This window comes from Numenius arquata, chromosome 2 (genome assembly GCF_964106895.1).
Source record: "Numenius arquata chromosome 2, bNumArq3.hap1.1, whole genome shotgun sequence".
NCBI classification, from domain to species: domain Eukaryota; kingdom Metazoa; phylum Chordata; class Aves; order Charadriiformes; family Scolopacidae; genus Numenius; species Numenius arquata.
The window spans coordinates 116,520,888-116,534,977 of record NC_133577.1 but is presented as its reverse complement, the minus strand read 5'-3'; the positions used below and the strand labels follow the sequence as shown (position 1 = coordinate 116,534,977).

The following is a 14,090-nucleotide window of genomic DNA, read 5'->3' as shown; positions in this document are numbered from 1 at the left end:
AACAATTAACTTCCATTTTTCCCCTACTGCTGATCGATAAATAGTCAGTTTAACAGCATGACATTCCTTCATACTCTTAAGATGACAACTTAACCTCCTCAGCCTCACCTTTGAGCAGCTGGAGTTTGCTGTTTGCTTGAGCCAACAGGGCTTTAGCTTCATCTTGCAACATGCTGGCTTTCCTCCTGGCATCCGCCGACTCCTCTGTCTTCTTGGCAATGAGGTCTTCCACTGTTCTGTACTTGTCGTTCAGCTCGGTGTTGAGGACCTGTTGTTCCAGAGTCAAGCACAAGATGGAGCTCATTCAAAAGACAACGCAGTGGAGTTTGCATTTCCTCCCTGTATCTTTCCTAATCCGGGTGTAAGGAGAGACTATGCTGGTAGCTCCGGTAACAAAAGCAGAAAACAGCGTTGGGGTATTTCCTGTTTAACATTCGGGACTCCAGGGGTTGGGGTGAAAACTCATCAGTTACCCTTTTGCAAACCTGTGCCTGTTTCACAGCTTTAGGACCAACACTTGGCAAGGGCTTACGGGATTCAGTTACACAGTTAACTCATGGAAAGCTGTATGTGGTAAGGAAGTGGCCCTGCCTCTGGCTGAATGCTCTCACTTGGGCAGGAACACCCTGGTTACTCTCCACTAAGGAGAACAGCTGCCCTGCTGGTGTAGGTGAGGTGCTGGAGAAGTCATGAGGCTGGTTTCTCAGCTGTGCTTTTCTCTGAGGTTAAGAGAGGTTCCTATGAGCTAACTGAATTCAACCAATACACAAGTTAACGAGCCATAGCAGTACTGGAAGTCTCATGTTTACTTGACAGCCACCTGAAATACTACTTAGTGCTTGGAAATAATTGATTTGATGGATAATACATCTCTCCTGGCAGAAAACGCCTCTCTGGAGACCAATGGGCTAACTATAGGCCACAGATCAGAGCGATGGAACTTCCTTTGGTAGGTTTGTCAATTGTTTTGTTAATGAGCGTTCTTTTGCTATTACAAAGGTGTACAGCAGCCATTGGGAGCAAGGCCATATGGTCATAGAGCAAATTTTGCATCTCTGATATTTAGAAATTATTCTGGTTTTATATTGAGCTAATAATTGTTCTTGTTGCTTGATTCTGTACATGCCAAACTTTGGGCTGTTTGTCCTCATCCTGTCATTTTCACAGAACCATAAATACCCTATGGAAGGGGGGGGGGGGGAAAATCACCAGTTCTCCTGTGGCAGACTAAAGCTGAGGGACAGAAACAAATCTATGAAACGCTGACAGTGTGACAGCATGACAGGTCTCCTGCAGCTAGTTTAGAACCTGAAAATTTCCCACTACTGCTTTCTCTCTGTCTTTGCTAAGTGCATTAGGTGTTTTTTGCCTTTTTTTTTTTTTTTGACCCTGGTACTTGACTAATAAATGAAATAACTCACACGTATTCACTGATGTTCCTTTAGCCAAACATGGGGTGAGAGTTTTGTTGGCTTTCCCTTAACATCCTTCCTGAGCTTCTTACCTTTTTAACTTCTTCAGCATTTTGTTTCGCAGTAGTCATTTTTTCATCTATATTGTCCACATTCTCTGAATTTGTAGCAGCTTTTTGCTTAAGGTCTTCAACGCTCCTCTCCAGCTCAAACAGACGTAAGGTGGCGTTGTTCAGGGTTTCTTCAGATGCTGCATTTTCAGATGCAATCTAACAAAGAGGGACAACAGTTACATTTACAAAAGACACTGAATATAACAGTAAGCTTTCTGGATAAGTCCTGATCAACTAATTAGTTCATGTCCGTAGATCTGATATAAAACCCAGTGTTTCAATTTTGTTACAAATGGCCAATTGCAGTCAGGATGAAAGAGCCCCCTGCTTGAAGATGTGGTACATGTGGAGCTGCAGAAGCATTAAGGAACATGGTTAAGAATTACCTGATTTCATTACACATGCAAGAGTTGCCTAATCCACAGGCAAAACTTCAGACATTTGACTCCATCATTTAATAATGGGCCTGTGAAGCCGCATAACTTCTAGGCTGGCCAAGCTTCACAGGTATAGACAGCACTACGGTCTCATGAGGGCTATGAGATGAAGTCTGTAAATACGTTACCTGGCCAGGCTACAGCAATTACCACTTTAATCCATCCGGCATTTGTTTATTTTAGTCTCGTGCTGCAGTGGTGGATGACACCGATAGCATGGCTATGCCAACACACTACCCTCGTGCTGACAGGTATGACGTTCCAGGGATCCTGGCACACCAGCTGTGTTAGAGCGTCACAATCCTGCTCGTGTAACTTCAGTGGTGCAGGATGTGGGTGAGAAAAGCCTTTTTTTTTTTTTTTTTTTTTCCCAAGAGCGAATGGTTTCCTAACATCTGTCATACTAACTCAAAAGCTTATGTGAAGGCAAGAATGGTTTAGATTCGTTTAAATTACAATCTCTGATTTGTGGTACCCAAGAGCCTTCCCTAGACAGGCTTACAGCAGTTTCTAAGTATCAGACTTGGTGCTGTTTCTATATCTTAAGAAATACTTGTAAAGAACTCACGGAGGTCAGCAGGTCTTGAGTTCCTTTAATATCTTCGTCAGCTTGTTTGATGGCTTTTTCAGCTGCATTTTGAGCTTTTTCAGCTTCTTCCAGTGCTGCTTTCACCATGTCTGCAGTGACTTTAACATCTGTCGCACCTTTGCTGTGGAGCAAAACCATGTTAATGCTAAAAATGCTTTTACTTTGGAACTGGAAAAAGTAGTTGTCGTACAGTGCAAAGGGCCATATCTGCCCCTTAGTGAAGGAACGAGAATCTACATCAGGGAAAGTTAACGTCCTGATCAATGAAATTGTTATCGTTTCCTGATACAATGAAACGAAAGTCTGGCTCAAGGTGGTGGTGACTGAGAGCAGCTCACTCAGAGCAGGGTTGCGTACCTCGCTTTTTTAGCTTCCTCCAGAAGTGTTTCTGCTCTGGCAATGTCTCCAGCGCTCTGCTGCAGAATGACCTCGACATCAGAGAGGCTTTCGACACGCTCACGAATATCTTCTGTCAGGGCTTGCAGCTGCTGGGGAGTGCTTGGCATCTCCATGTTCAGCACTTCATTAGCCACTGCCTCGATGCTGTCCAGGTCAGCGCTGTCTTCTAGTAGAGGGACACAAATGACAAAGATGTGAGTGAAAGCTTCCCCCCATCAAGTCTCAGTACTCAAATTCTTGTCCAGCTGCTCTCTTAAGAAGGAAAATTTTGGCAAAAGTTCCTCCCCCAGACTTAAAGAAAATCAAGGTGTTAAAACTGCTTCCTTAGGGTGAAGCTTCCCTCCCAGGAGAGGCCCAGCAGGCGCGTGGGCCCTGCTGGCATGAGTCTCTTGGAAGCCAGTTGAAGATCTTGGTGATTAGTTACACCAGGCTGGGGCTGGTGGGGGGAGACGCGAGCCCACAGAAAGGAAGCCAACAGCTGCACATAAATGTATCTGTGCTAACAGTACACTCGGCCTTGTGCAAACAGGGGAGGAAGGGGCTGGCCGTGCCGCCGCTCGCTAGCGAACAAGGCCCTCATTTAACCTTTACCTGCTTTCTTACAGAGAGATAAACTCACAGTTTCTGACTTTCCTCCCCTTTTAAAAGTACTTGGTCTTTCCAAGACCGTAAGCCAGAACTTATGAACACACTTGGCAAGCTCCAGCAGGACAACAGCCTCAACTGAAATGAACACAACAACATGTCACAGTGTGCGCTCACTTTCCTATTGTCTCGGTTTTCCCTTCTTTCCAGATTTCATCATGCACACTACGCCTGGCTGATGGCGGGGACACACACACATAACTATTGTATTACCCCTTAGAGGATGATTCAGAGCTAAAGATAGTTTACAAGCTTAGAATTAAGATATGATTTAAATGTAAGGTTTTTACGCATTAGGAAGTCTCTAATCTGCTTAATAAGATTTCTCAGGTCTTCGTTGCTTCTGTCCACTTGTTCTTTTGTAGCATTGGTTTTGAGCAAAACTGCTTGTGCGTTTTGTTTTGCTTCATCAGCTCTCTGTTTTGCCTCAGCAACCTAAGGAGAGGAAAATGTAAGGCTTGATTACATATTTGCCTGTCTTTAAAACAAAAATTCAGTTGGAGTTGGAGGTAATAGTAATGAGAAATGCTTTTTCTCATAAAACTCAGAGAACACTTTTAAAAGCTGGCCATGATCCATACCACCAATGCTAGTTTAAACAACTCAGGCTAATGTTTAGAGTTATCCGTGGAGCTTCACTTTAGCAAGCTCCCTTGCTAAGGATCTTTGCAAGCATGACAAAATTATGCAACAGAGGAGAAGTATTTTGAAGTAAGCCAGGCACATATTTTGTGAATTAGTGTCTAAACTTGTGTTACAACTAAAAGATTTATTTTTTATTTTAATATCTAACGATTGATTTGGCACATTACCATTTTGGAGAGTTGCTCAACTTCTGCTAATGCACTGAGGATGTCTCTGTCAAAATCCATGGCTTTCTGCCAGGCATTGTGAGCTACAGTCACCAATCCGTCACAGCCAGGTCCTCCACACTTCTTCTTTCCTTCATCTGTCCGACAGTTTAAGCCACCACACTGGGACTCGGCACAAGTAGCTCCCACAGGAGTGCCACACGTCTGCAAAGGGACAAGGGAAGCGGTCACAGATTTATTTCCGTGGCCAAGCTGTGAGGGGGACGGAGTCAGACACTGCTCTACCCCGACGGAAACATGATGTTGTTTCTGCCCCTTGCAGTAGCATTCCCAGTACCACGGGGAAGGAAGCTGGAGGTGGTTCCTGCAGCAGGTCCATACAAGCATGACTTTAACCTTTTTTCTCTGTTCCATGCACCTTCCTGCCTTTAACTGGTTACACAGCTCCCTGATGCTGAAGTAGCTGGAGGTTATGAGGGAAGCCTTGTTTTGCTTTCATGCTCCACTTCTTTTCCTTCTTTCACTAGAAAGCTGCCTTTAAGCTTTGATTTAAAGCTGGAAGCTACTACTGTCTGTGTGCCTTTTGTTTGCAATCAGTCTTCACTACTGTTGGAGGGAAAACTGTTTTATAAGGAAGAAAGTGTTTGATGCAGAGCAGTATTTTTTCCTTGCTCTAATGCCCTAGAAGTGTAACAGAAACTGAAATACTCCAAGTTGAACAGGAAGCTTTTATTCATCCCACTTAAAAAGCTGTTCCATTCCCTTCCATCAAATGTTTGCTCTGATTTTATCTTTCCAGACCACTTTCCAGTTTGTGAAATTTGTCAAGGATGTATTCCCATTCAAAATTTCAGGGTAAACTTTTTTTTTTTTAAAAAAAAGCAAAACTTTCAATCAGCAATGTTGTGCTGAGAATAATCCACTACTTGGTCAATTGTTTGGACAATGAAATTACTCAGGAGTTGTTTTAGCCAGAGGGAAAAATTGGAAAATACCCCATTCTTGTGAGGTTCTTCTCCCTTTCTACCCCACCCCTTTTGCCAAATGGTAGGCACTAACCACTGTACTTTGCAGGGAAAAACCTCTCTGGGAAAACCTAGGGGCTGTGCCAAGTTAGCTGCAGATGTCTCCTATGAAGTGCAAATGAGTCCCTCTTACCTGTTTGGCATGGAACCCAGCAGTAGCTAGAAAGCAAAAAGATATTTTTTTTTTTGGTGTCTCATGATTACACCTCCAAGCAACTCCCTGTTTATGGCCTCGATAAACATCTACCCAAGATTTTCAGTCCTCAGGAACAGTTAGACAGGAATGTAGGGGAAGGGAAGCTAAACAAAAAGATGTCTCTTTCTTCCCTCCCGAGAAAAAAGGAGGGCTGGGGGAGTGGGGAGAGATGACTGTAGTTGTAAAGGACAGGGGACAATTGAGCCTGTGAAGAACTCATCCTCTACCGCAGGGCTAGCCTGCCTGAGGGTGTTAATGAGCAGTCCCCGGCAGCCTGCCTTCATGCAGGATTGTTCTCTGAATGCAGCTGGCCAACTTCAAAGCAAAAATGAGGGAACACCCAGCCTCTCCCAAGAAAAAGCCACCCTTGATGGTATTTACAGATGAGCAGGCAGCTTCAACAGAGAAAATGCCCTTTTGACTCCCGCGCCCTCCAAGTTCTGCTTTGTCTCAAGTAGGAGGACAGGACCACGGTGACCGAGGAGGGCAGCCCGTCAGGGCGAGCAGAAGTGCTGTGCAGGCATAGCATGTACCCTACAGAGCTGCAAAAAGGAAGAGAGTGGCCTAGGGAAAGCAAGTGTGAACGGGAGACAGGCCTAAGAGGATGGCTCTCGATCCAGCAGACTCCCTACATTTCTCTGCATGTGGGAGCTCTGTCCACAGCAAAGGGCTCTGGGTTAAAGCCAGGGTGATGAAATGACAGGTGCTCTGTCGGGGCTGGGAAGGGTAGGAGAGAGACCAACATGAAAGGCTGGTGCCTAAAAGCCAGTAGGTGTCAGAGCCCACTGACTGGACAGCCCTGTTGTAGCCCACAAATTACCCCGTCATCCAAGAAACGTGCACAATGTTTCATGAACAAACTGTATCTCGTACTGTCATGCTCTAAACAGTTCCTCCCCACCCATCGCTTCTTCACAAACCCGAGTTTTTATTTTTGCCATAGGTTTTATACCAGCCCTTCTAAGCCACATACCTTTTTAGCCACTTCGTCAAGGTCCAGGCTCTGCAGCTTGCCTGCTAGTTCATCCAGGAGGCGCGACTGTTCCTCCTGTTTAGCCTTGAACTGGGCCTCCTTCTCATTGATTAGGTCTTCTACTTCCTGCCGTGTTTGTGCTGACAGCTCCACAGCGCTATCGGGGTGAACAGTGGAGGCATTGACCCTCTCCTCTGCCTCCAGGGACATCTGGAAATACTTGGTGATACTGTCCAAGGCTCCTGCAGAAATCAGACAGAGCTGCTCAGAAATCTGTTACGTAACCCAAAGCATGGAGGCTGGCAGATGGCATGTGAGGGTTAGCAATACGAATATCAGGTTAAATGAAACGCTAGCCTTTGCAGCGATATTCAGTGCCATTGTAAGGAAAAGAGAATTTGGTCTGTTGTGGGGGGAAAAAAATAGTTTGGGTTTTTTTTGCTTAGTTGACAGTGTGTAAAGTTTGTTGTATTTTGAAGTTAAGCCTTTCTCTGACCTTAGTGACTGAATTTTGCTTGCCCTGAGGACAAAAGGAGATCAGCCTTTTAGGTTTATAGGGCAAGAGCCTGTTTTCTAAGGATTCACTTATCCCTTTAGTTCTCGTTGCTTGCCCTGGGATGTCTGGCTTATGGAGTCACTGCTTGGAAACTGGTCAGCGCTTCCTAAGAAACAGCTGCTTGATGAAAGATGCTGATTTATGGAACTGTTAGTTTGGGACAACTCCCAGAGAGGCCTTGAGCGAGTGTGAGGGACCCCATGGGGGTGGCCACGCTCTGCACCTTGCGGCAGCTTTCTTCTGCAGAATGCCACAAGTCCGGAACTCCCCTGTTCTATATCCTAGTTGCCTCACTCTGCAAAATCCCACACTCACTGGAAATAATCTCAGACTTCCTGCAAAGCAGGAAATGTAAAAAAAAATAAAAATAATCCTTTGTTTCAAGTTGGAATGACGTGAGCTTTCAAAATTTCCATAGAATTTGGTGACATTACTCTTTCTCCAGCAAATTTTGATTCTTGGCCCATTTCAATGTGCCAATGGGCATGCAAAGATCTAGTGGCTCAAAAGAACTGAGCCCTTACAGGGTGCTCTTAGTCACCAGACTAAGAGCCAGGTAGTTTTTCCAACAAAAACCAGCAATTTAACAGACTGGGAAGAGCAAGGGAGATGGTCCAGGTGTATCTTGAAATATGCTTTCATCTGTTGTGTCTTGTCTAAAACGTATTAATCAAGAGCCTTTAAGACAACTCTGTGCCCCAAGAACTTGAGCCGGCTTTGCGATGTGCAGAGGGAGAAAGAGGGGGTGAGGGGGCAAAACAAAATTCCTGCTGCATCAGCAACTCTGCTAATGCACAGAAAGAAGCTGCCCTCCTGTGTTTTATTACAAGTTAGAAGATTAACCTGGTATTTAAAACCATGCACTAATTCAATCTTTGGCCACCCCACTGCTTTCTCCCCCTCCCTGCGACACTTACCCCGAACATCCGAGATCTTGATGAACTCTAGCTGTTCTGCAAGTTCTTTCACAACACGGTCTAGGCTTTTGGCATCTGTCTCCAGCACGCTCAGGTCAGTGTCTGTGCTATTGCTCTTCACTGCTAAGGCTGACAGGTTCTCTTCTATGTCAGCTATCTTCACTGTGACATCTGCTGTCAGCTTTCTGTAAAAGAGAGGCACAGGACTCAGCAGGGGGAGGAGGAGAAGGAAGTGTTGTAAGCCTTGGTGCTTCACTTCGCTGAAGAGTGGTGGTTAGAGCCATGGTGAGCTTCTCCCATGGCAGGACCTGTCCTCCCTTGGTGGAGCTGTAAGTGATTTGTAACAACATGCCTACCTAGAATACTGTTTTGTTTCCTTTATCATACAAAGCTACTTTTTAATCTACAGCACGTTTATAAACTCAAAGCACCAAATTGCTCAGAAAACAGCTGCTTTGTATAAGATTAACTGGAGGCAGATTCCAGAGGACTGGTGTAATGCTCTTGTACCATGGCAACTGCATAGGTCAGAGTTGACTACTATGATCCATACATAATTTGCTTCACATCCCACACAGCTACAAATGCAGTTTTGATTACTACGAGCTCATGGGACAGATTTGAACTTCAGGAAGCTGGGGGGGAAGCCTTAGTTTTAACACAATGGATCTTTTTAACTTCTGTGTAAAGATCCCTCCTCTCCAGCCGTTTCTCTAGGGCTATGAAGAAAAACCTCCCACCCTCAGCATTCAGCATGGCCTCAGCGAGCCACAGAGCAGGCTGTAGCTAGTGGGATAACCCTAAAAGGAAAGGCAAGTGTATGTTACACATCAATGCTGCTGTGGAACAGAAGAAGGCATGGGAAGCTATTCCCATCCTTGGTGATCTCACCAATCCCAGTGTTTCCTCATTCTGAAAGAATCAAGCAGTACTTAAGCTCTGTGATCAATTTACAGCTCTCTCAATACCCCAACAGTCTGCTGTTTTCCAGGAGTCCTTCAAAACCCAGTACTACTTCTATACAGCCAGGGAGGAGCAAGAACAGATACATACATACATATGTTAGGGAAAAGCAGCTTCTCAGCTGCTCTGACCTCCCTGAGTACACACAGAGCCCACAAGCAGCAGCAACCCCCAGCTCTCCAGCTGGAGAGAGGGAGCTCCAGGGCACAAGCCTATCCCTAATTGAGACATTTGTGCTTTAATCCTCACCCCTTTGCTTTGTGCAGGCCCCTTTACAATGCACAAGCACGCTCTAGCTGTTGCACGCAGGGCTAAAAGCATCTGTAATCCTACTTGATGTTAAACTGCTCCATCTCCAAAAGCACAAACTACCATCTTTTGTATGCTTAGCCCTAAACCAAAATACAAGGCTCTCCTACCCTGAGAAAAATGGAAACAATCCTTGTTATAAAGCTGGCGCTTCCCCCACACACATGCTCAGAGTGCAGAAAGGAGCCCAAGTTTCCAACTCATCAACTACAGGAGGAAATCCAGGAATTTAATCTCTCCCCTCTTCATTCTCTCACATAATAGCAGAGTTTGTCCTTTGCCCCGGGGGAGCGCAAGGCAAGCGTGAGTGGCTCTGCAGTAATTAGCTGCCTAGTGCACAGTGGGAGCAGGACAAACCCTGCCCAGAGCACAGTAGCTCTGCTGTTCCTACCTTCCCCAGCCAGGTTTCCACTCATGGGATGGATGCTCACTGCCGGCGCTGAGCATGGCAAGGTGCTCCACCAGTGCCAGGAGCAGCAGCCCAGCTGGAGGAGCAGAGCCAGGGTGTCCTTAGCTCAGCGCGGGAGCACCAGTAAATCTCAGCTCGCTGGCACTCCCACTTCTTCCCACGCTAGACTTATCCACGTAACTGCGACTGTACTCACTCTGCTTCCTCGAAGAGATTCCCAATGTTCTTCAGGGGCTCGGCAGCTGGATTTTGAGCGATGATGGTTTTAATCTCACTGAGTTTCTCCTCCAGGGTGTTGAGCGTCTGCTGGTATGGGCCAGTGACTCCAGTGATTTTGAGGGCATTAGCTCTATCCAGGAACTGCTGGGTCCTATTAGCCAGCTCACTGATGATCACATCCCAGAGGGCGAAGCACTGGTGGCACGGCACGCAGTCAGGGAAGAAGCCCGAGTAGCCCCGAGAGCACTTGTCGCAGCGCGGCCCTTCCACCCCCTCGTTGCAGATGCACTGCCCAGTGGTGCGGTCACATTGCGGGGTTTGGATGCCATGAGGGTTGCAATCACAAGCTGGAAGGAGGAAAAGGCATGTGTGAAGGTTACAGTGAGGGAAACGAGGTTGACATTGGCAAGGAGGAAAAAAAAAAAAAAAAAAAAAAAAAATCAACCAGTTGTAATGAGGCAGGGAAATGAGCACCAAAGTGGTCTGTGCCTGAATTATACAATCAGCTAATCATGGATGTGTCTGCTTGGGCATGGAGGAACCAGAGCTGAGTGTGAAAGGAGAGAGAGACAAGGCAATAACTCTAGGGGAGACCAGGATTTGCACATCTCAGAAACAGGCACAATAATGGAGCAAAGATGGACACTTCTTGCAACCCCTGGATGTCAGCTGGACAGCAATTGACGACAAAGTCCACAGTTTCACTCCTACAATGAAGAGTAAGTAGAGTAAGGCTTTCCAGATGGGAAAAAAACCCAACAGGCAAGCACACAGCAGAGGGGTTTAAGTGCAAAACATGAGTGAAATAAAAAAAAGTGGACACGGAACAACCATTTTGTGTCTCCTCCAGCACAAGAGTAGGGGTCAACTGAGGAATCCAGCAGATCAAAAATCAACCACCCTCCCCTGCACCTCCCATAAACAGCACAATAAAAGGGGACAGTTGATTACACAGCACTAAGTGGCGGAGCTCCGTACCACAAGACACTGTGGGTGCTAGAAGTTGAGGGGGCTTCAAAGTAGTACATAACAAATCTATGGAGTAACAGCCCTTGAGAAACCTTCTATGTAGAGGTACAGTGCCTGGCTCAGAATGTGCTCCTGCCACAGATGGTGGGAAAACATTCAAAACACGCCTCGAGGAGCCTCACACTGGACTGACATTTTTGGTATACAGAAAATGGGAAAAAATCAGGCAGTGAAAAGTAGAATAGTCCTGTCTCAGGGAGAAGAAAGTAGTCTTCCCCGACACAGGTGCTAACGACAAAGAGCCTACACACTGCTTGTCACCCAAGTGGGAATGAGGACAATTAACAGGTTTGGGTGGTTGTTTTTTTTTTTTCAATTATTTCACACTTTGAGTTAGTATTCACACCTTCCTGAGATGGGACTTTCATTCTCATTTTATTTTTGTAACTGTGAACACCTACCCATCTGTATATGCTACTCAGGTAAGACCCAGGGGCTCTAAGTGGTTGCCAAATTGGAGTGATAAGGTTTGGGCAACACCCTTTTTTGACAAGCTTTTAGAATAAAGATGCTCCTCTTTGGCACTAACTGGCCATGAAGAGAAGTTACTCAATTAACTTACTGATGTGTGGTCATTTCTAAAAGCACAGACACTTTGTACACAATAACTAATGCTATCAGGAGAAGCCTTTCCATGCAGCGAGGCTGCCAGTTGACCTCTCCTCCTCCTTAATTACGCAGGCAGCAGCAGAGGAAATTACCAACTTGCAAAGCTTTTAATAAAGGGACGGCAGCAGCAGCAGAGAATAAAAAGAGGGGCCTTGAAAATAGCCAGGTCATCTACCTACCATTGCAGCAGAGCACACCCGCAGCAGGTCAAGCACACATTCCTTGAACAGGAAAAGGACGGCGCTACCTGCTAAAAGCTTTCACTTACACATCCATTTACCAGGCATCCTTGAAGGAGGTTAATGGCTCAAGAAGGTCCGTAAATCAATTCACACACCCCAAGCACATGGCCCCTTGAAAAAAGGGGCAAAACACAAAGCCGTTTTCAAGATTATACATTGTTTGCTTCAATGCCAAAACACAGTGGTGGTCTTCAGTTCAGAAGTTACACAAAGAGCCTCAGCAGAACAAATCGCCCCTCATCAAAACAACTTTCTTGTACAATGTGAATATGATAGGCAAGAGACAAAAATAACTTCTGCTGCCTGCACAATTGAGCAAAATGGTCCTTTGTTCTTTGAATTATACCCTGACACAAGAGATTGTTTTTACTTTACATCGAAAGTGCTTAAGTAGTCAACTCGCCATGGAATATGTTCCCTGCAGGCAAACGGTCGAGTTCCTGTTTGAAGGAGGTCAGTTAACCCTTCTGTCAACTAATAAGGCCTTCGGTATAATGATGAATTGTCCAAATTCCTCTGCATAGAAAGAGGCTAAATGGCATGTGGTTTTTCTCAAAGATCCTGAGATCTGATCAAGTTACATGAATACTTGCTGCTGGCAAATCAGATCACTGTATTTACTTGTGGATTTAAAAAGCTTAAAGTGAAAAAAAAAATAAATAGCCATGTTGGTAATTCTATTCCTGAATACCTGCATGTTCAGGAAAGGCAGATGACATGGCTTTAGTAGCATTTACATGGTAATGTGGACTCCAAATCTTTGAAGACAGAAAATGCTGTGGAAGGGGAGAGGAGAATTTAAGTACTAACTCATTTTCAAAGTGAAAACGCAAACTCCATGGCTGCCCATTGGGAGATGATAAAGAGCAAAGAAGTAATTTATTCTAAATACAGCATAATGATTGGAAGATTCATCACATTTTTAGAATTCTACAAAACTTCCAAACTGAGCTTTGTGTGACCCATGAGAAAATTGTACAAGGCAGCTAGAAACATTACTGTGGGTTTTGATCTGGTTTAGGACTCTCTATCAAGCCCAGAAGCAGGCAATGCTGGCTCAGCGTTACTTCAGCAAGAATGAATTCAACATACATAAAATGGCTGTCACAAGGGCTGGTTTCACACTTGCTCTTTCTTTTCTTCATGATCTTCATGAAGAAGAAAGTCATTAATCGTGCACAGGACCACATCAGCTTTCAAACCAAAAGGTAAAACTGAAGATAATTTTATCTCCGTTTTTAAGTAAAATCACAGGCTAAAGGAAAACAAGAAAAAGCCTCCCTCAGAACTGGAATAGGACGATTCCAGTAGATTTTATTTTCTGTTTTGAAAATTTGGGAGGCATTTCTACACGTTGGTATTACAGTCTCTCTAGCTACAGCCCTCGGACAACTCCTTACTGCAGCACTGGCTGAAACATTTTTAAAATTCTCACAAAAGCATCACTACTCCTCTTACAGCTCACATCCTGCGCACAAACCTTTCATCTCACAAATGACATGTGCGTGCCAGAGTTTAGTTACACATGATCTTCTTTTTTAGAGTCTAGATGACCTTAACCAAGCGCTTCAGCCACAGCTGAAATCATCTCTGTTCCTTGCTAGAGTCAGTCTCTGATGCTTCTATGAGATACTGGGTCCCAATTTCTGGACACAGCATTAACAACTAAATTTGGTGAGCCAGAAACCCACAGAAATTGCTGTTCTGCCCTCCAAGGCCACGTGGAACAGGACTTCCACCATCTCCAATGCCTTTAGTGGAGGAGTCCTGTGTCCTGTGCCCTGGCCAACACCAATAGACTATTTCACGCCCTAGTGTGGAGCACATCCAAGGATCTTGCAGAGAGCACCTTCCCTTTACAGCATGGTGGGGATGAAACCCTCAACTGACTTCAGCTGCGGTGACTTTTCAAGAGGAGGTAAGCAAGCCCAGGACAAGATCATATAAAGTCTTCTAGGTCGCAAGGAGCGCTTTCAATACCGTAGGCCACCAGGCAAATAGCTCAGTGCACAGGTTTCACTTCTTTGCCTCATGCAACACTGCTTACTAGGCACCCACTGGCTGCAGTCTCTGTGGGACTTCAATGCACAACTTTGTCCTAAAGTGACAAAATGGAAACTTTGTCCTAAAGGGGCAGAAGTACAGTGACAGTGAGAGGAAAGGAGGACCTCCTAGCTGGCATGGACTGGAAAAGGCTAGCACAGGATTGCAAATAGCTCATGGAAGAATAACTATG

The 14,090-nt window shown here is 45.2% G+C and overlaps 1 protein-coding gene across 1 annotated transcript in view; it reads right to left on the bottom strand.

Annotated features, from left to right (window-relative positions):
• Nucleotides 1–14,090, bottom strand: part of LAMB1 (laminin subunit beta 1) — a 49,276-nt gene that overhangs the window by 2,574 nt on the left and 32,612 nt on the right. Inside the window, exons 24-32 of the mRNA XM_074144624.1 lie at nt 9,952–10,321; nt 8,075–8,259; nt 6,602–6,843; nt 4,408–4,611; nt 3,886–4,030; nt 2,909–3,116; nt 2,531–2,672; nt 1,505–1,681; nt 109–268 (exon numbers count right to left, since the gene is read on the bottom strand). Coding sequence (XP_074000725.1) covers nt 109–268; nt 1,505–1,681; nt 2,531–2,672; nt 2,909–3,116; nt 3,886–4,030; nt 4,408–4,611; nt 6,602–6,843; nt 8,075–8,259; nt 9,952–10,321 — 1,833 coding nt within the window. The remainder of the gene's footprint in view (nt 1–108; nt 269–1,504; nt 1,682–2,530; nt 2,673–2,908; nt 3,117–3,885; nt 4,031–4,407; nt 4,612–6,601; nt 6,844–8,074; nt 8,260–9,951; nt 10,322–14,090) is intronic.